Source organism: Phalacrocorax aristotelis, chromosome 2 (genome assembly GCF_949628215.1).
Source record: "Phalacrocorax aristotelis chromosome 2, bGulAri2.1, whole genome shotgun sequence".
Lineage (NCBI taxonomy): Eukaryota > Metazoa > Chordata > Aves > Suliformes > Phalacrocoracidae > Phalacrocorax > Phalacrocorax aristotelis.
In genome coordinates this window covers 21848683-21875846 of record NC_134277.1, presented here as the reverse complement: position 1 = coordinate 21875846, position 27164 = coordinate 21848683, and the positions used below count along the sequence as shown (strand labels likewise).

The window sequence follows — 27164 nt, the reverse complement described above, 5'->3', positions numbered from 1 at the left end:
TTCAGAATATGTCATGCTTTGATAGAATATCTTATGAATTTATTTACTATGAATGCAAAAAGTAACTGATATGCAGTAATGTGATACATTTCTTACTTTATTTCTTTGAAAAGATTTGTGAAGTTATGTTTTCTTGATTTTAAGTTATTTGATGTGGAAGAGTATAGGCAGAGCACTGTACCGGCTTTGTAACAGACTGTTTCAAGAGTAGTAAAAAAAATCATCTGCTAGGAACCATGCAGAAATAATTTACACTTTTTCTTCCAAATAGGTGAAAAATTGCAATGTCCTTGCATTCAGAGAAATGGTTTAATGAAGTCAGTTTTTCAGCTATATAAAAGCTGACTTCAGCTTATATGAAAGTCTTGGTCCTGTGCCTTACTCCACTGACACTGTGCCTTTACAAAATGTAAATATGTCCCTTATTAATACAGAACGTTTGTAATGGCTCCCTGCCACCTTATCCCAATTGTTGACATAAGGTCATCAGAAGAAAAACAGAACATAGCAAGGATTCTTTAACCTCAGAGATTTTTGGATGTTACCTCTCTCTGTTAGGGCTGTTGACCATCAATGCAAGCTAACTAGGCTTTTGCTCTGCCTGGTGGTACAAGTTAAAGGAGCATAAAGGCTGCTCTGAATTGTACAAATCCAGTGATTCATTGCACAGCAGCATTAACATCAGGGAAATAGTTCTCTGTTCTTCATCTGTACTGCATATTCCTTGACTGTAACCAAGAAGAGAGTTTATTGAATGGATATTGGAATGCTCTTAGAAATTTTTCTATATTATTAGCAATATGTGGCACACTAAAGGCCATGGGAAAGATTTTGCTTTATCAAACTGCCAAGTATAACAGTTGAAATAAGCCGTTCCCATTCCATCTTCTATTGAATTTAGGCAAATAAGCCAAGTTTCGAGCTACCTATTCTCCTCAATAAAAGTTTCAAGAATGTACTTGAAGTTCAAATTTCTCTTCATGACAACTAATAGAGTAGCATTACATGCTGAAGTTTGAAGGTTTGAACACTGATGACGGAAGAGATGATTTAGCTACTTGTAGCAATGAAGGAGTTTTTCTGGTTTGTATTAGGTATAGTAAATTACTTCTGCTATGTGTCATGATAATAATATTTTTGCAAAGCCAAACACTAAGACTGGGACTAAAGTTTTTTACTTGTGAGTGAGGTTCAGGGGGAGTCTGTGATTTTCCGATTAAATAATGTACCTGAACATAAATGCATGACAGTTTGAATTGAAATTGCATGGGAATCCTTAATTCCAGCCTCTCCTAAATCCTTGACTCTGTAACCATAACAATATTAACAGAATGTAGAGCTGGGAGAAAGGTTGTGATGAAATTATTTTTATTGCATCTAAAGTGTCTTAGGTTCTCATAAAAGGTTTAAAGGTCATTTCTCTGAAGATTTCATAAATTTAACTTGGTAGCAAGAAAGTAGAAAGTGAATTCCCCAAGCTTCCATTAAATTCATCTTTAATATCAGAAGAGGACTGTGCAACTTATACAGAGACAACATCCCACCATCATTCTTTTCCATGGACCACATTGACACATGTAGAACTTGCTGCAGAACTTAGGCTTTTCTGTGGAATGAGTGATCCTAATGCAGTGTTAACCACTGTCTCTGTATTACTGGAGGGTAAGCAAAAAAGAAGTTTTGTGGCTGTTTCCTTTCTTTGTTTCTTGTCAACATACATTTAAAATACAAGTGAAAATCTTTAAAGAATATATTTGTGTTGCTGTAATCCTAGCCTGTACTTTGCACCTAGATTGTACGATGTTGAGAAGGCATTAGATAGTACTGTACAGTGTTGTCTCCCATGTAAACAGATAAATTTATGACTGTCTGAGAATGACAAAATGATTTATAATCTCCAATAATACTACAACCCACCTGCCAGGAGCAATGTCCTGCGTTGGCAGGCTCTGGTTAAAGCAGACCATTTCAGCTGATAAAAATACCAGACCAACGCTGGAAAGGGGCAAGGGAAAATGAAAGAAAATAATTTAATCACATTTTTTTTCATTTGTGCCAAATGTGTGGTTTAACACAGACAAAACACTTCCATTGCTCAAGCTTTTTAAATAACTATTTAATTTCACCTGGACATTGCAGATTCATCTGTACAAAAGCTACTCAGAGGATAAATGTCAACGAAAGGCAAATATGGGAACTACCTTTGCAATAAATACCTATTATTTCTTACCTAACTAGTTATAGTGCAGATAATAAACTAGTGACTACGTAGTATTATTACAGTCTCATTAAAGGCAATAGGAGCAAACAGTAAAAAAAAAGCCAAAACAAACAAACAACCTCCACCCCCCAAAAAATAAAGCCACAATATAGCAAAAATAAAGCAAAAAAAGGAAGGTCTCTGTGGAAAAATCCAGTCACTGTAAATATATTCAGTTCCTTTATTAGGTTTTCTACTGATGTGTAACCCCACCTGCTCTATTAACAGAACTGTTATAAAAGCAAAAACTTTTTCTTTGAAATTAACAGGTCTATCTTAAAACTAGATGTCACTTCTATACTTTGTTGCATAATTTCCTAATTTTATCTAACCATGAAATCAGTGCCACTTCTGAAAGCAAAAGAATTTTGCTACCACTTGTCAATACAGCTGCACGGTCAGGCTTTCTGTCAGATCATTCCTTAATCTTTATTCAGTCCTCTAGAAGTTGCAGCTAGGGGCTATATCTGAGACACAAACATATAAAAAGTGTTTTTAGAGACATATGTTTCTCTGTCTCTTTCTCTCCTTTCTCTCTTTCTCTCTATGTTCTTCCCCTTCTTGGAGTGTTCTTCAAGAGCAAACCAAGCATCAGTTCCAAGTGCATATTCTACAAGTAGCAAAAGGGAGGGAGGGAAGTAATAGAAGAAAGATAAACATGAGAGGGGCAAAGAAAGAAAGGCATTGAACTTTGGACCAAATAAAAAAAAAAAGGAAAAATAAAAACAAAGATGGGCAGGCAGACTGGCATAAAGGACTGGCTGTATACTGTAAGCTGATTTAAGCCAACGCATATCTCTTCAGTGAGCTTTTTCACTTTGCTTCAGCAGTTCAGACAATGCTGTACTGATACAGACTTCTTGAGTAGATTCATTTCATATTGTAAATGGTAATTTGTATTAGCTTGATCTTCTAGGGTTCTTAGAGTAAGAGAAAATGGAGATAAGTCCATTTTCTCACTAGTGAAATGCTCTGTGTACTAGGCATACCACTTGGAGCACCTGCACCGAACTTCCCTCAAGGTGCCAGCCCTGCGCTCCCAGTATCTGGTCTTTTAATTCTGGTAATTCACAAAATTACTAATTTTCACTGTTTTATCCAAGTTTAAAATGGCAAGAGTTTTATATGGACAATGTTATTTATTCTGATGGTCACTCTTTACAAAGAACACCTCCAGACTCAAACCAGAGGGCTGAAATTCAGGACTCGGTCATAATTTGAGCTCTAATCTCCAGTGGACAGTGATCAATGTACCTACTATATTGTTTCAAGCTCTTTCTTTCGTGTTGTGTGAATGTCTCATGTCAGCATTAGTTAGAATTAAACAATATGCTTTCTGGTGGTTTGATGTTTAAATAAAGCTGGGTTGAGATACTGTTCTTGTCCTAGAGAAAATTCCATTTTAAAAAACACTTTTTTTTAATAGAAGAAATCTTAAGCCTTTTATTTTGTTTAATGGTTAGCTAAATGGATAATCATTTCCCTGTTGAATCTAGCTCCAAATCCTTTCTGCGGTGCCAGGAGTAACTCCACGATTTGTCCCACTGGAGCTTTCAACTGTCAGTGTTATTTTATGATAGTGGAAAATATGTCACCAGAAAACTATTATTTGAGAAGGTGGGAAAAGGTAGCATTAGAAAGAACATAATTGTTTGAAATGCTGAATTTCAGGTCTGAGTCTCTGCTGTGAGCACATACTTCTGCTTCATTGCTGTAGTTGAATAAATCTGTGCCATAAAATAGAGTGTGCATCACATACCAACCCTTAGTAAATTCTGCTGGGACCTATTTCATTGAAAAGTAAAGGCACCAAAGGAAAAGACACATCAAATTATTTCCATATAGGTCTGCATTTCCCTGTGATAGGATAAAATACACCAGAAAAAAATCTGTCATGTACAAGACTGTCACACCAGTTTGAATCAGGAAGGATTTTAGTGAAGCCATAAAATTATTTGTTTGTCAAATCAGTGTAATTCTCAGCAGCATAACTTCAAAGTTTGGGATTGTTCCGAGGTTTTAGCTTAGGAGCCAGATAAAAAAGTCAGACAGGAGACCATGCAGGTTTCAGACACTGACAGAATGTCTTTAAAATTTAAATCCAAATTTTGTTTGAAATATAAGGTTTTTCATGTGTCAACTAATTTCAGTGAAGAAATATCTATTTGCTCAGAAATTTTATGATCATCTCTATTTAAAATGACTGAAACTGTAGATAGTATTTACTCTTCCCCCTTCAATAACTGGTTTGCCTGGACCTAATGGATATAATTCACAAGCTGTCCCTGATAAAAAGTTCACTGTCGTGCTCCTATTCGAACACCAGATGCTGTTTGTTTTCTGTTTAAACATTTAACAGCAAGCATTAAGGTGTTGTTCCTCTTGCCTAGCTGTGTAACAGCTAAATGCACCTCCCTAATCTGAACTAGTCATCATGACACTGTTATAACCAATGGTAAAGGATCCAGATTAGGATTTCTGTCTTTATTTTACATAGTCTAAGCTTATCTGGACTGTCTCTAGGTACCTTCCATTTTAGGTCGTTAATGCTAGAAAAATTAAGTCCCACACTAAACTTTAAAACCGGTCACTGTAGTTCCATTGTGTATTTATATTAAAAGCAACTAGATACACTAAGTCCTTTCTTCTAGCAGTTACCTTTTCTTATTCAACACAGGCTGTAATTAGAACCTTTCATCGTGGCTATAAGAGCAATGAGTAATCACAGCGTATCGTGCTGGGGACCTGGGAGTAGCTGATAGCACATGCTGGGAGCAAAGAAACCAGAAAATACATGTAGAAAATGATTATGACAATGTAAAAATTTTCTTCCAGATCGCCATCAGTTAGCACTTTAAACTCTGCAATCTCTAAAGAGCTTCATTCACTGTTTTAAGGAGCTCTCTCCAGTACATACCATTAAGTTTTGGGCTTCTAAGACTTACTACGGCAAGGGCTCCCCCAGGTCAGTTAAGCACTATGTGACAAATAGCTTCCTTATTATTAGTTTAAGATGTATTTCCTTTCATTTTGATGGAATGTTCTAGAGGATAAACAGCAACACACCATTTTTCTTCCATTTATCATATATCATTCTGTTTACCTTCATCATATCTGCTCCCACTCATCTTCTGTATAAATTAAATCTGATCGTTTCAGTCTCTGCCATATGATTTTAATCACTGTAATCGCTAATGTCTTCTATCTTACTCTCTATGCATAGTGCATGCTTTTATGATACAAAGTGAGCAGTTACTTTCATTGAATAATCTATGAGGATGCCCTGATCTTTTCTCAGAGTACTTATATTTAATTTAGAATCTGTTTATAGCTCATATTACTCTGCCTCATGTTGACTCTTTTGTATTTGCCAGTTATGAATTTTAGCAGTTTCCAGAATAGAAGCATATATCTGTGCCCTCAAATCCAGGCCCTTGTCACACACAGTCACATCATATAATTCTATTCAGAAATTTAGTTAGCTTTCTTTTATGACCAATTACGGGGAATTCTTGGCTTGCATATTCCTCTCTACTTTGCTGTGTTACTGGGAGTTTCCAGCACCTGAAGTTCTTCGAAGTACATGGCACCAGGTACAGAGGATAACAGCTGACTCTTCTGAAGAAACATACTATGAGAAATGCAGGAAGGATAAGAGCTTTGCTCTTCTGTTTGGATACGTTCTAATAATTTCCTCATAAATTTATTCACAGACAGTTTATACCCAATTTTTAATTGTGCCAGTATCCTCCCTTAACCTTAAAAGCCCCTCAATGCCTCTGTTGTTTGTCCTCTGAGGTGTTTCTAGAGACCAGCCACATGCCTTTCAGTAGACTAAACAAGCCGAACTCTTCTGGAATCTTCTTGTGAGACAGACTTCATATTTTTCTGCTCACCTTAGTAGTCCACGTCTGCACTGTCCCACCCTGACTTCATCTGTCTGAACAGGAATGACTAAAACAGCCCACAGTGTTTCAGAGAACACCTGACTCTCTCCAAGCGGTTTGATGTGCCCTTATCTACATGCTACAGTTTCATGTACTCCTCAGGTTTTGTTTTTCTTTTCTTTTTTTCCCCCTAAGGTTACACAGTGTAGCTAACTTGTAGCCACCTGGTAATGTATCCAGATGTTTTTCTTCCTCTGCCACCTCCACCCCATGGTTCCATGACTTTAAGAAGCAGCATACCAAAGTTTGTACATCTTTTCATTCCTGAGTTTGTTATTCTCTGGATTCCTTGCTAGCTGTGAAGTTTGAATGCTTGATCTGGAGCTCTTGACATTCAAGGTAACCATCCACTTCACATGCCTTTTCCAAGACAGGTTTCTCCTTGTCTCACATCTCCTCTGAGCTTAATCATGAATGAAATAATGTGACTTCTAATTCCAGCCACAGTCATCAGGCAATAAGTTACATTCATCATAAGTATGATATCTTCTGAGGCCATTCATGCAACATTCGCTATTGGAATTTTGTATACTTTGATTCAGCAATAAAGACTAATCAGAGAGTATGATTTTTTATTTCTTTGAGTACATTGTCAGTAATAGCTAGACTGCAGACAGACAACTACATTGCTGAAGTAGAGGTTACTTTTTTCCCATAATGGAATGAAGACTTCTTGTTTCCATCATACTCATAAGCTTCTAGTGAATCTTATTTTGCATAACTCTGATTGCAAAGGCTAGTCAGCAGAGAAACTTCTTCTACACTTATATAGCAGAGGGATGTAAAGTCTGTTTTCTGCAAAGAACTGAGTTGTGCGTTGTGGTTTTTTTCCCCCCGTATCCTCTGACATCACTCCTGGAGTAGTCTGCACTCCAATGGGTGTGGCACAGCTCCTGAATAATGTCAGCCCTTGTGTAATGATCCCCATGAAACATATTATAAATGTAGCAAATGTATTATAAACATCACAATGGCAAATTTGCATTCACACAGAAGATACTAGCTTGGTGCATTGTGGCAGATTCATAAGTACAGACTGTAAAGAATACTGCAAAGTGTGCAGTCATACTCCTTATTTTAATGCACAGAAGACTATAAATACAATCATCCACATACTAATTCCTTAATTTACATACTACTAATACCATCCACGCTAAATGGCTGACTAACTGTTGGTCATTCTGAATGTAGACATGACATAGCAGATTAGGTTTTTCTGTATGGCAAATCTTTCAGATAAAAATAAGAAAAGCAGATGTGTCTCACAGCAGAGAATAAGTGTACTTTGGCCAAGAGGTATTGGTGAGAATGGCAGACAGAGCTCTTGCAAGTAGGAATGGTTAGTTCTGTACTTCCCATTTCTTAATTGTTTTCTGCCAGCAACTGAGTGAGCTATGTTATGGACACTTGCAGAAAAAAATAGCAATTCGTGCTGGTTTTACTTTTATCACATGCTGAGTGTACCTCAATCCCATCTACTTATGAAATTTGTGTGGGCAGAAGCAGCTATGATCACTGTTGTTTGTCTAGCAGCTAATTTTTCTGGTTTGTCTCCATTACTTGTTGAGCAGTTCTGTTTACACATCTGGGTAGATTTAAGTAAAAATAAAAATTCTGTAGGTGTTTCCATGACCACAAAAGATTATTAACATTTCAGGACATCTTCTTAATGTTCGATCTGTCTTTTAATGCAAATCTTTGAAACATAAACAAGATTGGCTCTTAAATTATTAAATCTGAAGAAGTGCAGAGGAGATGCTGAATGGATATTTAGTATTTAATACTGTGAATGCTTCTAGATTAGCATCACATATGATTTAACATTTTTTTAACCTTTTATCGTGTTCAACATAAAACATGAGGGCTCTTGAAAAAAAGTGAAACCAATACAGTATGTCGACAAAAGCTAACAACTTTCAAAAATAAAAAAGCAGAACACTGCTTTATACCGAACAACCTTAGTCAGTATGAAATATCGGTAATTACTGTTGTTGGGGGGAAAAAAAATAAATGAGAGAACAAAAACCAAACCAAACAGATTTCAGCATTCAATTTTCCACATGCCACAAAGTCTTCCTTGAAAATAAAGCTGGTTGGAACTTTTTCTTTCCAAGTTAATGAGAAGCTATGTTCATGCTTGTTCTTGGAGGTCGTGGACTTGATTCCCTACTGTAAAGCTCTTCTCTTGTCATTTGCCCCTACCCAACAGGCTTATGTAAAGCTGATGCACTGGAGTGATTGCATTTATCTGCCTCAGACTGAAGAAAATAATTGCACAAGTAAGGAATCAGATGCCAAGAGGAAAATGAGCAATCAAGTACACATCTGTACTTATTCTGAGTTTTGCATATGCTACCTGTAATGCAGCACAAAGTTTGATATTCTGAAATGCAGCAGCGTATCAGCCAGACATGTTCTTGTAAATTAAACCTGCCCTGAATGAACATCAAAAACAACAAAAAAAATCTTATCTGGTTTTTATTTTTCATTCTGAGTGAGATGAGCCATAACCACAGGCACAGGACGCAGCAACACAGGCAATGCTAAGTTTGTTCCTCTGCATTACCAATATCTATATTAGGAAATAATGAGTTGGAAATCCTAGAAGCAAATTTGGAGGTTAACATTCTCCCCTCCAGGGTGACTTTCCTGTAAGAACTTGCTAATAGCAGAAGACATTTTGTCAGGCAGGATAGATTAGGATGTGCACTGGGATGGAAGTATTCAAGTGCTACTTCATCTGTCTTTCTCTCTTGCTCCTCCTGTTTCAACTATGAGGAGCTTCCTGTCTGAATGGATTGCAATGGCTATCTCTGTATTTCAGATAAGCTTAAGACTCATGTAAAATATGTTGCTGCTAATTAGTCAAGATGTAATTAGTCCAAGGTAATTAATTGTACATAAATATTGTGGAATTTTAGCTTCATGGCTCAAGTGATAAATTCAGAGCCTTTTCAGAGTTGTCTGTCTCTAAAATAAGATAACAGAAAAGAATTATTAAGGAAGCTCTCCAAAATTTCCATTACCCTCCTAATGAAGATTTAACACATTGCCCAGAAGACATGGTTGATCTGCGCTTTGTAAGGTCCTTCCACCGCATCAGCATTTGTGCATCCCCAACTGCCCTCATCAGAGAGGAAGCTAATAGTGACATTGAAGAAGCAACTTATCTGCCTCCCATGTGAAAGTAAAGCACGGTAATTACAGTCCATGCACAGCAGTGGGTAGGTAATTAAGAATGTTCTCCTTCATTAACTGGACTTCAAGTGAGCCACCTCTTGGGTGCATACCACAGGCTGCTCTGACCTACCTGGAGCTGTTAGAGTCATTAAAGTTCACTTCATGATTGCATGTGTCAAGGACTGCACAGTAGAAATTTGAAGTTTGACTTCATTTCCTACAAGGCTGCCTGATATTACTGCTGTTACTCACTGATACATTTTTGCAGTAACAGACAAAGGACCAAGTTTGGGGGTTGAGACTGTATTATTGTGATTGCAAAAGCCCAGGAATATGTATTGTGTGCCCTCAATACAAAAAGGTAAGGAAACCTCTTCCATGTCCTCAAAAACACTATGAACTAATACCACACCTGGTTTGGAACTTGCCTTTCCCACCTTTATTCCTGATATTTTTGTTTTGTTCCTTGATGAAAAGAGGGAGACTTCTGTTCTTTTATCAATCACCCAGTCCTACATGCATTGGACAGAGTGAAAAGTATATGGGAAATGTCACGAGATGAGAATAACACCATTTCAACACTGACCTCACATGGCTGCAAAGGACTGCACAGGCAGAAAGCTGCAAGGAGGCAGACTCAGAGAAGTGGGTACATGTATCTCATTCCTAAGGACAGTAGGTTCTGTTTTGTGGTATAAGTTTTGGTTAGCTTCGAAAATAGTTTGATTGCTTGGTTACAGCCTGAAATGGTTTCTGGATTCTTGTTTAATAGGAAATTATATAGGACTTATATCAGTTTCAGATCTGTAAACCAATCAAGTCTCAATCTTTTGCATTTTTGCATATACCTCCTATTATCCAATATAAAACCATGCCCATAATATTTATTCATTTTCAAAATACCCCTCAGCTTTTCAGTGGAGTGAAATAACTGGAGTAGCTTGTTTAAATTTATTTATATTTAATTTTAAATTATAGTCTAGAACTGTTATCTTCTCTAATCTGAGTTATCAGCAGTTACTGGTACCATTAAAAATCTCATTCTATTCTCTCCTCTCAAGTTAGAGAGCGATTTCTCTACCACAGCTATCACTGTAGTCAGCTAGAGTTTCTACAAAGGATAGATATAAAAGGATCAAAATATTGTAAGACATGTATAAAACAAGATTGTTTTGCATATTTAAGACAAGGTCCCCTCTATTCTGGGCACAGAAATGCTTGGCTTTGGTAAAAGCCAGAGGTAGTGCTCGTATCAGCTGAGAACCTTTTATTTTCTTGCAGCTTCTCAGCTAGCTGTAACTCTTATTTTCTCTTGGGGTTTTGGCTTGTTTTTTTACTTGAGAAGACAGCATTTTGTAAGTAATAACCTGGATTTTACATCAGTGGATCAGTGGCAGGGATGATTGATAAGTTCCCCTGCCAAAGATAAAAATGAACAAATACGTTGGGAATTCTTAACCAACTGATATACTCACTCTTCAAGCTTTTTGTTTTGCACTCCTTTGGCATCCTGGTCATTCAGGATTAGCTGTGTTGTCTTTATTTTCTTCATCTTTTTTGCCTTCCTCCTTCATGTCCCTAGAAATGGTCCCCATGCTTCATGCTTTACAGTATTTTTCACACCTATTTGGTTTTTAATTTGTCCTAATTACTTACCAAGTTTCAGAGATGCTATCTGCTCCACCTTAATCCATTTTCTACCCAGTTTTTTCATAAGCAATGGCAGTATTATAAGGTGACACTTTTGGTACAACCTAGTTCCACACAGTGGAAAATCATTTCACTGGCCAAAATTGCACATGTTCATGGTCTGACTTCAGATTCCTACTGGTATGTGTCATGTAACATAAAACAATACTGTCAGGATTGGGAGATTTGGAGGGGAATAACTGGCCAGACTAAGGTAGCTAGTAGTTGATTATAAAGCCTGTATGTATGTATAAGAAGATAAACTAGTTATCTATGCAACTAAACAGTGCTTAACTTTTTATCCATAATTCAAACACAGCATGAATATGTGGAAATATTTATCAGGAAATGGAAGCATAGCATATGAAGATATATTTGATTATTACTGGGTAGTAGGATTCTCCCACACTCTTACAGTACACACGCTTGCTTTATGAAAATTACCTCCTCGCAGCTCTGAGGTGAGTCATGCCCCTGTGGCTCCAGAGGAGCAGATGGCACCTCTCTTGCCATCTTCTGACTAGTGCTTGTGCACAGCTGCAAATCGTTCACATTCTTTCTTTTACAGTCAAGTAAGTTCTGCAGTGACAAGAAAGAGGGCAATTTTGGTTAAAAGCATATCTAGCTCAACACAAAATCTGGCAAATGGGGAGAAAGGAAATCATACAATTGAGAGCAATCAGAAAATGATTTTGATGGGTGATTACCATCAGATTGCAATGTTTCTACATGGATCCACAGGGCTTGATATGAACCCAACTGCAATTTGACATTTGTATAAAATCATCAGTCCGCATAAAAGAACAGCTTATGAATGACATGATTTCTTGTAGTATGCTGAAGAAGAAGGACTGAAGGGACCAGGTATTTTCAGTCACTGAATGCAATGCATCTCCAGCTCAGCCAGAGCTGTCAGCTGAAATTGTGCCACTTTTTCTTTAAAATGAGCATGTCAGAATATGCTACTAGCTCATCTCTAAAGCTAGGATTCATTAGTGTACCAATTACTAACCTTGAACAAGGTAACATTTTAACCAGAGAAAACTCATGTCAGTGCAGTATAATGGGTTAAATAAATCTCTCTCTGCCGACCGTCTTTAAGTAGGGCTGGTATTTGCCTCCCGGCATGTTCTCCACCCACTATTTTTCAGTTGTCCCCTGAGTTATATCAAATCCCACATCAGCGTCTTTTGGTCTTCAGTGAAATCACTTTCCTCCTGTCATGTCTGAGACTGGGATATAGATATGATTTCTGACATGCCCTGATCCTTTCAGGATTCTCCTAAATTTCACTGAGGCTGCAGACTGATGTTTGGTGCTCCTATCATCCTACCCTTCCTCTCCCTATATCCACCATGCTCAGTCATTTTCTGGGAAAATTAAATACTCCTCTCCCTCCATAGTACCTCAATTAACTCAGTGTGCAAATGCTAGGATAAGGCACATAGGCAACGCCATGTGCTTAACCCTGACAAACAATACAAAGTTCTCTCTTACATGTTCAAATACAATAACCCTAATATAAAGATTTAATTGTGTATATGTGAAATTTCGTATTATGCATTCAAGGGCAGGAGAGGAAACCACAATTACAAAATTATAAATTACTTTATAAAAATTGGTGACTATGAAAAAAATATTGGTGTTACAGTAAGCAAGCAATTCAATATACATTGTCCTCGCATTAATACAGTTTGTGAAACTATACAGACAGAAATCATGAGAAGTGAAACAAATTTCCCATTTATGCAACATTAGTAGGGCTGAAACTAGATTGTTATACATAATTTCTTTCTGGAGGTCCTTTAAAAAAAAAAGGTTGAAAATTTATGAAGCTCATAATCCACCAGCCATGCAGATAATTGAAAAGTTGGTAGAAGTCATTCCAGTGTGGCAATCAGAGTGGGGTTTAGCTCATCAGGTGGGGTGCCCGAAATTTAGGTGTCAATATGTAGCTATCCCTCTAACAACCCTTTACACTAGTCATTATTTAGGGTTTGTAAATGTAGCTGCCTACAACCATTTTGAGACTCCCTGTGGTACCCAGAAGGGCTGTGTAGGGTGCTCCTAACTGCCACCTGTCTCAGCAGGAGCACCTGATGCTCACCTGGGTCTCCAAGGCCCCTTCATTTTGATGGAGAAGACCACAATGAAAGCATGTAGCCAAAAGTTAAGCCAGACAAATTAAAATGAGAAACAATATACACTTTTTTGGTGGCTGCGATTAACTCTTAAGCAACAAGTGTAAAGTGAAACATCGTTTGTGTCAGATTGTTTGTATTTTGGTTACTTCAATTCAAGACCGGACTTGAAACAAACATCCAATTTAGAATAATTTGACATGGCTGCAGTTGTTAGCTCAAATGAAGTGCTTTGGTTTTGAAGACACATTTGTTGAAGGGGTATCATTTTTACAAGAAAATGGAAAAGCAAAGGGGAGGCAGATTAGGTTGGGGGAGAAAAACATCTTTCTCATCTCTAATCATATATCTTTCTCTACATTAGGGTCCCAGATCCTCAGCTCAGAAATGTATTTAACCCTCACATGGGGGATAACAGAGAAATTAGTCAAATTTCTTTTGCTGTGGGATAAAAATAAAATGGCCACATGGGAAAGGGAGCCAATTCTAATCTTTGAACTTTGTTTTGTTTTATTTGTCTCTCTCTTAGGTTTGTTCTGTGTATTTCTCACATACCATTCTATTAACTTTGATGCTGCTCTTTGTGATTCCTGGGTGAGATTTAGACACTGGCAAAAGTGCTCAAAAGGATTTGCATTTCTTGTGTGCTTGTCACTGTTTATGAGTCTTGCTTCTCCCTTTTTCAGAATTTTTTTTTTATTCACAGATGTGGGAAAGAATGGAAAGGAAACCGTTGCCACATAAGTACTAAGCCTCTTCAGACTCCAACTTCAAGTCTCCTTCGAAATGGTGGGCCTGTAAAAAGAAAGAAACATCTTTCAATTCATTCTTTGAGTGTCTCCTTTTACTTATTTCTGTCTTTGATTGCTCTGATTTTGCAGATATTTGGATTGGGTTTGGTATAAGTTTCTTGCTGATTAAAATTACAGCTGCTGCCTTGTATTTCCTTTCAAAGAAGAAAGTGCCAGAAACGTAAGTGAAACTTTTATTTTGTGTAAAGCAGACACAAATGTGGCACAAAGCAATGGTTAACTGCTCAGCCTCTTCAGTTTCAACTTTTAAATATCCCCACAGTCTGTTTGCCTACATATGCAACACTAAGAATAAACCTAGCTTTGCAACTAAAGCTAACCTTAGTGGACCCCGGCCTGGAAACAATGAGTTACAGTTTGACCGCCTAGAATGTTGTGATTGCAATGTTGTACAATTATTCCTAAATTATAAAATTCACCATTTATCTGCCTTAACAGCACTATCCCTGATTTTTGTACATGATAGTTAAATATGAAAAATAGAAGGTATTTATAGTTTCTTGAAACCTCCAAAGGCCAAATTAGTTTCTTACCAGAGATCCACAGCTCCTCCTGAAGCTACTGAGTACCACATGCACCTGGGGGGACATTTTTGCCCTAAATATTTCAATATTTACACACATTTGAGAACTTGTGCTGTGATAACTGGATGGAATAAAGGGGTGGGGGGTGGGGGTGAGGGAAGTTCTATTTTGAAATACTAGGGTTTTTCATAAAAAGCCTTAATAAATGGGAAAAAATGCAAGTTGTGAGACTGCAGAATTACACAACTTTTTTACAAATTGTAGTGTTTGCCTCCTCCCCTTGAATTACTACAGACACACAATCTGATTTTCTGTTTAATATTTTATTAGTCATCTTAATCGGTGTTCTTTAGACGTGTTTCACCAATGTCACCTTATCTGTTCCTTCTACCCATTTCCCCTACCGCTTCAACTCACACCCTTTATCCAATACTGCCCTCTTGCACTAGGATCACGCCAGTAAAGACCTCTTGGCTTGTGGTACAAGGACCTGTCTTACTTGTGGTGAATTAACGCTCTAGATGATTATTTTTTTTTTTCCAAATCTATATTTCTTCCATGCAGTAATATGCTGCTATTAGTACTCTGCAAAAAGCAATTAAATTATCTTCTGACATCATACAGCAGAAAGTGAATCCTCAGTAAAGGAAAAAAATCTGCAAAATCAGTGATGGTTTATTTCAAAATTTACTTCAAGTGCTTTGAATAACAGTACTACTAGTAGTAGAGATATCTCTGCATCCAATTATTTGATTTCAGAGATTTTTTTAAGATATGCTTTAGACTGGCAGTTCATTATTACACAGATATATTTCCTAGCCCCTCCTGCCATCCCTCTGATAATCTCTGCTTTCTCTCTCCTCCTAAATTTAAGATATTTAAAAAAATAAAATTTCTGTTTCTTATTTTCCTCTAACAATTGTATTTCTTCTCTGCCCATCTACTGACTTATTCTGCTAGATCCTTCTCTTTCAGGAAGTACCTACCACGGTCCCTTCCTCCCTTTCATCAATTCCTGTTGTGCATTGCCTTGTCCATTTTCATGTTGTTAGATTTCCCTTACCCCTCATTTTCTTCTCCAGAATTCATCTTCAAAGCTGTCTTTTTCCCTTTAAACTTGTGCTTTGCTATAGACCTTTCTCTCTTTGGGGATGTTGTTATCTCACAAACTATCTACTAAACTGTGCAGACTCCTGTCCTGACGTTATTGCTGCTGACACATCTCCTAACACTGCATGCTACCCCTGACAGGTAGAGTTGTTTATGGACACAGAAGAAAAATGTTGAAGAGGGAACATTCAATAGTTGTCTAACTGTTAATTGAGTGCATAGCTTCACCTACTTTCTTTATGTCTGCTTCCTCTTCTGTAAAGTAGGAATAATAGCATTTCCTTATCTTACTTCACAGGGGCTTTAAGACTTAATCCATTCACATTTATACAACCTGCTACAGTACACATATGGAAAGGCACCTCAGAAGTGGAAGATTAGTTGCTTTGTAAGAGCAGCTTCATTTTTTTTTGTTTGTTTGTTGTTTTGTTTTTGGTAATTGCAATTAATACCTTTGCAAAAAAAAAAAGTGTAAGATTTTTCTCAAAACATGTTTGATGGTGTTTTAATCAACAACCGATTATTTTTTCTTATGCTACTTTCCTGTGCTCTAAACAATCCCTTTTACATTTTTCTTTCATAAACATCTGCTTAAGTGTTACTGCACTGCCATCCACTTCTAACCACAATCTGTATCCACGGAATATTTTTTCCTTTCTTGTAATTATACATGCTAAAAAAAAAAAAAAAGTCATTTTTGTATATGAAAAGGTACCCTGTTGCAATACGATGCCAAACACTTAAGCGTCCTATTAGGTATGGAATAAAATAGGGTTAAATGAGGATCTTCTTACTATGGCACTAGGAAAATATTACAGCCCTGACATGAAGATAATCAGAGCTGTGAAATAGGGGGTTAGACAGTTTTCACAACAAAGCTCATTCTCATCTTTATTGTTTTCACTGGAGCTGCCAAAAAGGTAAACTATGACGATGGAAATTTTTGTGGTCCAAGTTTTTGTCTGTTAGGAACTGACTATGATTGTCAAATCATTTTGCCCGTGGTACAGAATATAAATTTTTATTTTGTTTTTAATCACAGTTGACTTAACATGTAAGTTAAAATCCATTTTATAGGCATCATATCAAGAAATAATCTCGCTAATAAATGGTGATTTGATTGAAATTGTGAAACTGTGAAAACAATTAAATCTGAAATTTTGAATTTGAGAAGACAAGCTCATCCAGGCAGTTTTTCTCTCCCTCTTCCAATACCTAGTGCCTCACATGATTTGGTATACAAAAATCACAGCTGGAAATATAGTAGTAAATTAAGGCAAGTTATCACTTAACTGTTTAATCAGTAATCAGAAGTGACTAGACAAAATGCAGCCAACGTTATCATACTGAAGTTTGGATCTTTAAGATAAAGCTTTAGAATAAGAAGTGACTTGTGTTTGTGTAAGTCTATAAAATGTACAATGTGACAGCACCACACAGAGGCATGAGATTTTACTCCTGATTTCTTTTTAAGGGGATTTCATGAACTAGAGGAATTTAACTGTGCACACGAATGATACTTTCCTACAATTCATTTTCATTTCAAAGGCTTGCATCTGTTTTTAGCTTTCCTGGGTCATGGTGTTTTCTTAAAGTCATTAAGCAATAGAGGCACTCTAGGAGTGCCTGCTTGGCCATTCTTTCACAGGGCTTTCACATGCTTGAGCCAATATTTACTGCTTTTTGATAAATTCTTTTGCTAGTTATTTTTTAGTAATTTCTATTAGTGCCTCCTTTTTCCTTACTGGTATAGAACCACACATGCAGGCATTAGCAGATTCTCCTCTACAGGTGCAGTATCAGCTGTAGGTGCTAGCTCCCTGGACATTTCAAAATGGAGTGCAAGTCCATCTATGCCTCAATGGAAATAGCACAGGAATGTGCAGAAGAGCTGGAGGAGAAGTTTCAGAGTTCTATTGAACTAATTTTTTTCACCAGAAAACCAGGTAGCAGGCAGTAGGGGTAGGCTGGTGACCCCTTTGACAATTTCTGGCTAAGAAGTTGTCACTAACAGCAGTGAGTTTGAGAGTTATATTTGTCCCTCTTTTTCTTTACTGGAAAGATTGATAGTGCCTTAACCCCTCCTTTCAACCCCCAAAGAATGTGCTGCTTCCCCCTTGCTCTCTCCTTCTTCTCCTTCCTTAGAAAGAATTTCCTCTCTGATCTGCAGGCTTTAAACTCTTCAGTGCCTGAGTAGGAGTTGCTGGAAGTCATCATATAAGTTTATTTTCTAATGGACAAAAGCAGCTCGCCACATGGCTTGGCAGCAGTCTACTTCATTACCACCACAGCATTCAGACATGCAAGCTACTTCCCAGCTGCCAGCTGAGGATATGTGAAACTTCTGCATAGAAACCCCAAATCAGAGGAAGTTTATAAGTTTCTCACATTGCTGCTCATGCTCCAGAGATTATATTTGCTAGTCCAGCAGGGAAGGCTGCCGGTTATTCCACTCCTTCAGTGGCATCTGTCCTTACTGACCAAATAGAAGCAAAGCTTCATTTCAGCTTCCATTTTATTGCAGCTGCCTTCTCATGCTTCATTTTACTTTAAAAAGTGAGAATCAAACACTTTTTGCCCAGCTAAGCTATGTTTCTTTGCTGTTGCCTCCAAAGCATTCAATGTCCCTGGATCCTTTCAGCTTGTTTCTTTCCTATTCTTGATCTGTGCCATCAGCTGCAATGCTAATGTACCTCAGCCATTATCAGTCCTGTCAGTCATAATGAACGCAGAACATAAAATTTTCCAAAGTGTATCAATAATGTATCTTGCCACACAGGCAACAGAGTGAATTACTGAGGTGCTCTGAGAAAAAATTTTTAAATGATAGAAAATCATAGGAAAACAGGACCTACAGAGGCCATTTTTCATCCTGCCACAGGACAGGCTGAATCGTATCATTTCTGGGTTTGCACTTCAAGACCTCTAGCAACGTGAATTTGATGGCATCCTCAGGCAATCTTGATACCTTAGGTAGAAAGTTTACTGTTAGGTTTTTTTCCAACTGCTGATATGTCTGTTTACAATTTAAGCTCATTCCTATTCACCATGGACAAGAACAAATCATTCCCTTCCTCTTTGCAAAAAGCTTTCTACGTACTTGAAGGCAGTTGTCATGCCTCCTTGCAGGCTGTTTTCTTTAGGCTAAACAAGCTCAGTGCTTTCAGGCTTTCTTCATGGTTAAGATTTTCTTGTGATTATGATGATTCCCAGTTGCTGTCTCCAGGACTTTCTCCAATTAGACCATACCCTTCTGGAGGCCCTGTGCGGAGGAGCGGATAGCATATTCCAAGGGAGGCTCTCCAAGTGGATCTGAAGGACTGCCCGAGTTCATTGCTGGCTTTGCCTCTGTTCTTATATCCCAAAGTGATAAACAGAATGACAACAGAATGGCATTTAGTCAACAATTTTCAGCTTGTGAACTCAAATGGAGACAGACACTGTTCTTCTAGAATCAGAGAAAAAGGTGTGGTTTTATGACAAAAAGAAAAACTAAACTAGGAAGCAACAGCTATAACTGTTGTTTGGGAGTAATTTTATTAGTCTAATGCTGCTATCCAAATCCATTCCTTCTTCTGTAGAATATTTTTTTCTGAAGGATGAAAGCCAGTGTTATAATCAGAGGTCTTCAGTTTTTCTGAAATGTACATCTCAAAACCACCACACATAGGAAAGTTTGCAAGGAAACAAGAGGTGACATGCTGAAAGAACAGAACAAATCTCTTCATCTATAGCCTTCAGGATCACCAAGATGAAAGATCAAAGGACTGATTTTCTAAAAAAAAATAGTTTCCTAAAATGGCTCAAAAGGTACAATGTGCGGACCTAGGAAACCCAGACAGCATATTAACAGCCTAATCAAGCATCCAAGTGACTTGTAGATGATTCTAAATGCAGCTTTTGGAAAGTCTGCCCTCCTTACATCACACCTCCCGTTTCTTCTGTGGGATGTGCAAAATATAGCCTACTTCTACAAACCTAAATTTAGTTTATAAGGTTTTATAAATGCTTTGGAAATTGAGGTCTTGAGTTATAGTTTAGAACAGAAGCTTAAAAACACCTATAAAGAGTTCTTTTAAGGGATTAATTTAATTAGTATCTTAATTGTAATTGAATCTTTGGCCCACTAGGATTTAGTCATTGTTGTTATGGACCTGATGATAAACATTCTTCTAGTACTGTATTTCCTACCACTTTGTGTACTGTCTAAAAGAAAAATTTGATTTTTCATTGAAAAGTACAAAATTCTGCATTTTTGCATCCAAACAATTAAAACTAGATACTTCAGTATTCCATTAAAAAGCATGATGTTACTCAGCAGTCCCTTTATACACTGGCAGGTATTTCTCCCATCTCTGTGAAGCTGCAGTGGACAAACCTATGACAAGGCAGTAGTTTTTGCTACTAAAGAATGTAGATGAGCTTAGCAAAGCTATGACCCATGTGACCTCATCCCACGATGATTAATCCTCTCCTTTCCTACTGTGGTATTTCTGGTTATGTTAGAAAACCCAGTTCTCTCTGAGCTGCCTTACCCACATGTTTGAGTCTTTATGGCTTTTTTTCTAAACCATCCTATGCTTGGCATTTTTACCCCTAACTATTCCTTGCTTGGTATTGTGTTCTGAACTTACCATTTATAGGTTTTCTTCATAAATGAGATTTATAAACATTTCACATTGATTAATTATTCTGGACCATAGTTTTTGTGAGTAAAGAGTTACCCTTGCCCTTACTGTATAGTGGTAACACATACATAACTTTCTTCCCATGATGAGACCTTGCGATGGGCATATTGCTCTCTGCTGTAGCAATAAGCTATCACTTTCTGTCAGGGCAATGTTTCACTTAAGTAACTGCAAGCACTGCAAGAATCAGCTTAACTCAAGACACTGCGATACATTTAGTTAAACTGCCCAATCAAACAGTTTAAAATTAGTGTGTAAACTGATGACCAGATGGCAGCACTCACTCCTCTGACTAATACTGCACTTTTGTGCTTTCCTCAGCAGCATCTATATTGGTGACAGAGTACCGGAGCGGGCATACCATTGCTTGGCTCTAATAAAGAAATCTCCATATTTCTTATTAACTAAAGATCTGATGTGTTGCCTTTACTTCTAGGGATGTATGCGCAACATGTAAAGTAATCTGAATATGTCATCTCAGTTCCCAAGCACAGACTTCTTCAGGCAACTACCACCTCATCCAACTGGTGGATTATAGCACTTGTGTAAACATATGATTAAATTTTCACTTGTACATTCTTTGAGGTGTTTTAAGTCATTCAAAAATATTTCAGAAATTTTTAAGGATAATTATTGGTATCCCTTAGAAAAAACTGTTTGCTACTTTCACAAACAGGGTGTAACCATACAGGAGTTGGACTCTATGATCCTTGTGGGTCCCCTTCCAACTGAGGACATTCTATGATTCTATGATTATGTCTGTATAGATACATTCATATATATCCACCTATGTGCATATATGTGTTAACATATGTTACATGTAAGGTAATATATTCAAAGTGGCTTCCAAAGCCCTGCTTTGACAAAAAGGATCATAAGAACAGAAGAGAACTTAAGAAAGCTTATTCTCCATTCACCTAAATCTGGGGTGCATAAATTCAACCACTGCCCATATTTTGGGCCATAAAATTCCCATGATCCCTAAGATTAGGTGCTCAACTACATACACTCTCTCATGATTCAGACCTAAAGTGGAGTGAAATCTGCTGGACAACCTGAGCAAGACTCAGTTTTCATGCTTGAGAAAACCTCACACACATAGACAGGATCAATTTCAGCACTAAACACAGCAACCACAGACATGCTGTTGAAGAACTCAGCCAGCGCTCTCTTTGGTGCCCACAGCTTGGCTCAGTATCCTGCTGGTTAGTTATTCTCCTTGCAGAGGAAGCTGGAGATCTGTGTTCAGAGTCCTTCCTGCCCTCAGGACAGACCTAAGTAGTCAGTGTGTTCTTGCCCAAGTAAGCAATATATGTCTTGCACAAATTGCTTAAGTTCAATGGGGGAGTGCTGGATGAAAGAGAATCAGACCCATCCATATCCTTATAATTTCCTATTGGCACTTTAAAGGTGATTCCCGCTGTGTATTGTCTGGCTTGCGTTGCCCTTTGGAAGTCTCTCCACTGACTGTAAGCAGAATCGATGCACTAAATTCTGTATCATGCTGTTAGGCCATACAGTTGGTTTGTGATGTCTAAATGAGACACCAAAATTAAGGCATGCAAATCTGGCCCTTTGGGCACTAGTTTAGAAGCAGAGCCAAGTTACTTAAAAACTTCTTATCTGAGTTTGCTTCTGGCCTCAGGTTTTGTGAGCCATGGGGTGATTTTAGAGTAAAAAATCAATTCTATGTATATTTTGTGGAGTTTTTTCAGGAAGATTAGTATGCAAATATACACTTAGGAGGAATATAAATAACCTAACATAGCTTCACTAAACTAACTAAAAACATCAGAATATAATGATTTCTTAAATATAAGATTAAGATAAAATGAACAAATCAACGGGTTCAAATATTCAGCTCCCCACAGAGCTGTGTCAGGTAATCAAATGGAATTATGAGACTGGCATTAGAAGGCAGTCTTGTTGTGAAAGATTTTAAGGAGATATGTCTGGTTTAGTTTAAAACCCAAACTTAGATTCTTGCACTGATTTAACTCATACAGTGATATATTTCTGTGCTTTCATCTTAAGCATCCATTCTGATTTTTGTTCTTTGCAAAAGAAATGTTGCGACTCCCCTGTGGCTCTCACTGAGGAATACCACCTTCCCTTCCCAACACCTCCATCGGCTGTGTCTCCATGACTGCTCTTGTCCCCTCAGCCCTGCATGGCACAGTAACACAGAGCTGTCTGTCAGTTCCTAGGGAGACACTCTTTAAACCATCTGTAGTAGCAGCTTTGGAATAGAAACACTTTTAAATACAAGAAAATACATCTCTCAATCATTGAGATTGAATATTAGCTTTAAGGACATTTATATTTTAGAATACTGTACAAACACAGCTTTCTGTATTCACAACGGCATGTATAGACTCTTATTCATAAAAGCATTAGTGATAAAAAAAAACAACTAAATGCATGTCTTCAAAAGCAAAGATTAAGAAAAGGAAGTGTGCTTGTGCTTCATTCTTGAGTAATTTTAACTAATGCAGCTGTTGCTTTTTATATGAGTTTGGAACAGTTTTGGTGATTTCAAGCATTGTGGAGTATTAGCAACCAGTCACCTATATAGAAAAAAATTTAGGTGTAGCAAAAAGTTCCATCTCCAAATTTCCTTTGCTTTTGAAGAATTAATGGGATTAATTGCACAGGTCATAAGTGTTTCCAAAAAAAAGGAATATCTGTCAGGAAAGTATATCTTTAGATTTCTAGCTGAGGTAATGGACATGAGACCCATAATTAGTACAATTGTCCTATTCATCTATTATAAATTACTTAAGGCGTTGTGTTCATTCATGAAACCTTTGCATTCCAATAACTTCAGCAATTCCTTAAATATTTCTGACTTTGTAGCAGAAGACATGGGGAGCTTCTATATCTTTAAAACTAATTCTGATGATTTTGGCTTTGACCTAAAATGCAAGTGCTTTCTTAATTAATTGGAAAAAAGAGTTCTTATAATATTTAAATAACTAAAGTGTCTTGAGCTTTGAGCCTAATAAAACACAGAAAAAACATGATCTCGTGACATGCAAACACATTATAGCAATGCAACTTTTTAGCTAATATCATGTTTTGTTTAACGTATAGCACTGTACCTGCATTTTATGAATACCTAATAGCTATACACATGTCCAAAAGCATATATATTTTTAGCAGCAACAAATGAAAAATTATTATTTTAACCTACACACACCTTACACAGAACATGTAATTTCATTCATTTCAGTAGAGCTTAGTTGGAAATATATTTAGCCATCTATATTTTTTGACTCAAGTCTTTTCAACCGGAAACTGTTTGGTTCTTTGACAACCTGTGTGATATTGTGGGCGTTTTTGTTGTTTGCTTGACTCTTCAAGGAAACTGGAGGAAACCACTAAGGTTTCATTTGCCAACCCACTGTACAAAGACCTTACTTCATCTGGGAAAGTAAAGGTAAGTAGCATTAGGTGCTTCTATGCATTCAGAAAAATGTGAGGCTGTAGTCCTCAAATAAGTTTTCCATTAAAATGAACAGTGTTATCCCTCACTGAATGCTTTTTAATAAAAGAAGTAAGGATTAAAAATTGCTATATCACTCAGATCAGTTCCAATGCATTTTCAAAAGACAGGCAGGTTTGAAATCAATTCAGTTTTAAGAACATCTTGGTATTTATAACTAATACTGACTGTGGGCTGCTAAATCTGAGAAAAATTTCATTTTGGATGTAACATTTAACCAGACATACAGAAGAAAAACCTCAGTGAGACTTGTCTACTTTTTGCTTCTGGAAAAAAAATACAAAGCAAACATCCAACAACAAAAACCAACAACACCACAAATGCAAAATGCATGATTCAGCACCCAAGTTGCCTTTGCACACTCACTTAACTTTAATAAAATAGTTTATAACTCTTCCCAGTACCTTGAATGTACATTACTATTCCCATCCCTGTAAAATTCACCTTGACACTGAACAAACACTTGGTCACACATTTCTCTAATACCATTTGTCCATCATAATTTAGAGACTGCTAGAATAACAAAGAAGTTTGTGAATAAAATATGTATCTAAAAGTTAACATATTGCAACAAAAGATTTCAAGGCAAGATTTAATTATCAAATGACAGTGGTAGCTAAAATTTATGTTTTACCTATAACAGGAGAAATATGAATGACTTAAAATGCAGCTATCTCTGCTATTTGATTTATCATTGGAAATAATATAGAAAAAGCACCTTGGAGGTAAAAGGAGAAAAAAAATGTTTAAAACATCCTTCCTGCCCTCATTTTGATATTACCCTTATTAGCATTGAGAGAACTAGTCTTGATTTGAAATAGAAAATAAAACTTCCTTGTCGTTTCCACAGTCAGTAATATAAGATTCCACTGCAACTTTGAACAGGATTAACTATGACATGTCATTTACTTTCTATAAAAGGTTCCTTACACCTGATTTTAGAGATATTAGACCAAATTAATTCACTTACAGGTTGGGGTTTGCAAGAGCTCCAAGTTGGAAACATTCCCATCACAATCATGTCCAATTTATCAGGACATTTTTATTTTAGTTAAAATAGATTCCTGACAGGCTTCATTTAATAGCAAGTTGAAAAACAGAAGCACAGTGTCAGGAGAGACATTTTCACAGAAGACAGCCCCAGGCACTGTGATTGAAGTCCGGTGCTGTACTAAGTTTTCCTCTATTTTGTTTAAGACTGGGAAAACATGTGTTTTCACTAATTCTTCCTTTAAAAGGGAAAACAAGAGTTATGAGTTTTTTCTAAGTCTGATGAGCCTTAAATCTGAATGGTGTATCACCAGTCAAAAGATATGATAAAACACAAGCAACAGCTCTTACCTCCAGCTGAATACCCACAAGTTATGCACTCACAGCATCTGTGTTTCACAAAGAAAGAACAATTCTCCCCAGACCTTTCTGAACACCGAAACCATGCAGGCCTAGCATTGCCACACACTTGCCTATAATATTGCCTCAGAGTTTTTGATCCATAGAGTGCGTTACTTGGACAGCCACATGGAAAGATATTTTCAGAATATTATTTGCAGCTCACTAAAAATATTCTGAAGAGGTTTTTTTTCTTTTTATAGTCTGCTGGGTACGCCACCTCACCTGCTGTTCAAATCAGTGTTTCTCCATGGCATGAGGTATGTAATAACATATTTCTCTTCTAATGCAGGAAACATGTTTGGCTATTAAATAAAATTAATTTACAGAAGAAAGGGAAAAAAGTCACTTAAAGTCAACGATATATTACTACTCATAATGTTAGCACCTCTGGAAATATGAGAAAGATGACCAGGGTTGAATTGGCTGCAAGGACCTCTTAATAGCAATTTCATTAATGATGCTTACTGTAGCTACTTGTTACACTATACAGTAATTCAACACTTTCCAGTAAGGCAGATGCTGAAGAAAATGCTTAGAACTACAGAATTCCTTACCTGAAATGTTCGTATGCTCTCTTTTTGCATACATTCCTCATTCAAGAAAATTAGAACCAGTCATTTAAATTATAATACCACGTACCAAAATTAGCGACCCACTGCAATTACAGTATTGTACACAGGTTCTCCCAAAATAATACTATATGTGTGTTAGAGAAATTGCTCTGGAGACAAGTAAAACAAAGGTGGGAACAGATGCAGAAGAAGGTTAAATGACTTGATCAGGTGTATGTGGTGGATAATGGTTTTGGTGGAGCTATGCTATAATTGTTATCAGCTGCAAATCTGGTCTAAAAAGTTTAGAGATTTTATAGTTTTCTGTGAAGTTAACATCACATGTTACTTCTGTAATGAATCTGCAGCCATTCATATGTTGGTTCTAACAAATTAATTTAATAACTTGTTTTTTAAATTTCATTCTGTGTTTTTTCTTTTAGTATCCATTTAATGAAAATGTGAATGCTACTTCTTTTCCAAATCCTCTTTATGGTGAAGCATCAGAAGACATGGAGAAATTATGCAGTTTCTTGAAAACAGACATAAAACAGGATTAATATTTCTTGTAACTCTTTGCCTGAAGATTTGTTCTAAAATCTGAAAGTATGTCATGATACTGTAGCATTTGCAATATGAATGAGTAACTCTTCATAGAATAACTCTATTAAAATAATTATGTTCAGAAAGTAACTTTAGGTTAAAAATGGTATCCATACATCAGTAAAATATATTTATACACATAGCCTTCTGTTATCTTTGTTGGTACAGAATGAGATTGGTGACTATAACTATGAATTCATTTTACATTTGTACAGTTCAAATTCCAGTATGTTAATAAAATCTTTAATCAAATCCAGATTCTTGAGGTTTGGGATTCATAATTTTATGTCTATTATTTGAGAAATGATGACTTAAATATTTCTGGAATTTTGCATTAGAAAGGGAATTTAAATGGCTATTTTAGTGTTCCAAGGGGCAGAAGCAAAAGGAAAGTCTTTGTATAATTAGAAACATATTGAGCTAAATCAAAAATGGTCATGAATCATGGATTTGCATATCAGCTCAGCATGTGATTCATCAGTGTGACATACCCGTATGTACAATTATTTTTTAAAAATGTCTGTTATTAACCTTGATAGCCATATCTGACCAAATTCACTTCTGGTCAGCTCTACAGTGCTTACCACAGCGCTACTGATATATTTAGCTTAGTGGTTAACAGAGGGTGGAAACTAGCATGTTCAGGAAACTGTATTTCTGCTGAATAGGATGGCCTCCCACACAGCTGAAACTTATGTCGTCCCATGCCTACTTCAGAAAGACATGGGTGGGTAATTCTGGATTGCTTCCTGATTTTGAGTG

At 36.8% G+C, this 27164-nt stretch overlaps 1 protein-coding gene across 1 annotated transcript in view; it reads left to right on the top strand.

Annotated features, from left to right (window-relative positions):
* Positions 1 to 26650, top strand: part of MALRD1 (MAM and LDL receptor class A domain containing 1) — a 282805-nt gene extending 256155 nt beyond the window's left edge. Inside the window, 5 exon segments of the mRNA XM_075082688.1 lie at positions 13924 to 14006; positions 14099 to 14189; positions 23715 to 23790; positions 25449 to 25505; positions 26243 to 26650. Of these exon segments, the coding sequence (XP_074938789.1) occupies positions 13924 to 14006; positions 14099 to 14189; positions 23715 to 23790; positions 25449 to 25505; positions 26243 to 26359 (424 nt within the window). The 3' untranslated portion in view covers positions 26360 to 26650.
* The last annotated feature ends 514 nt before the right edge of the window (positions 26651 to 27164 follow it).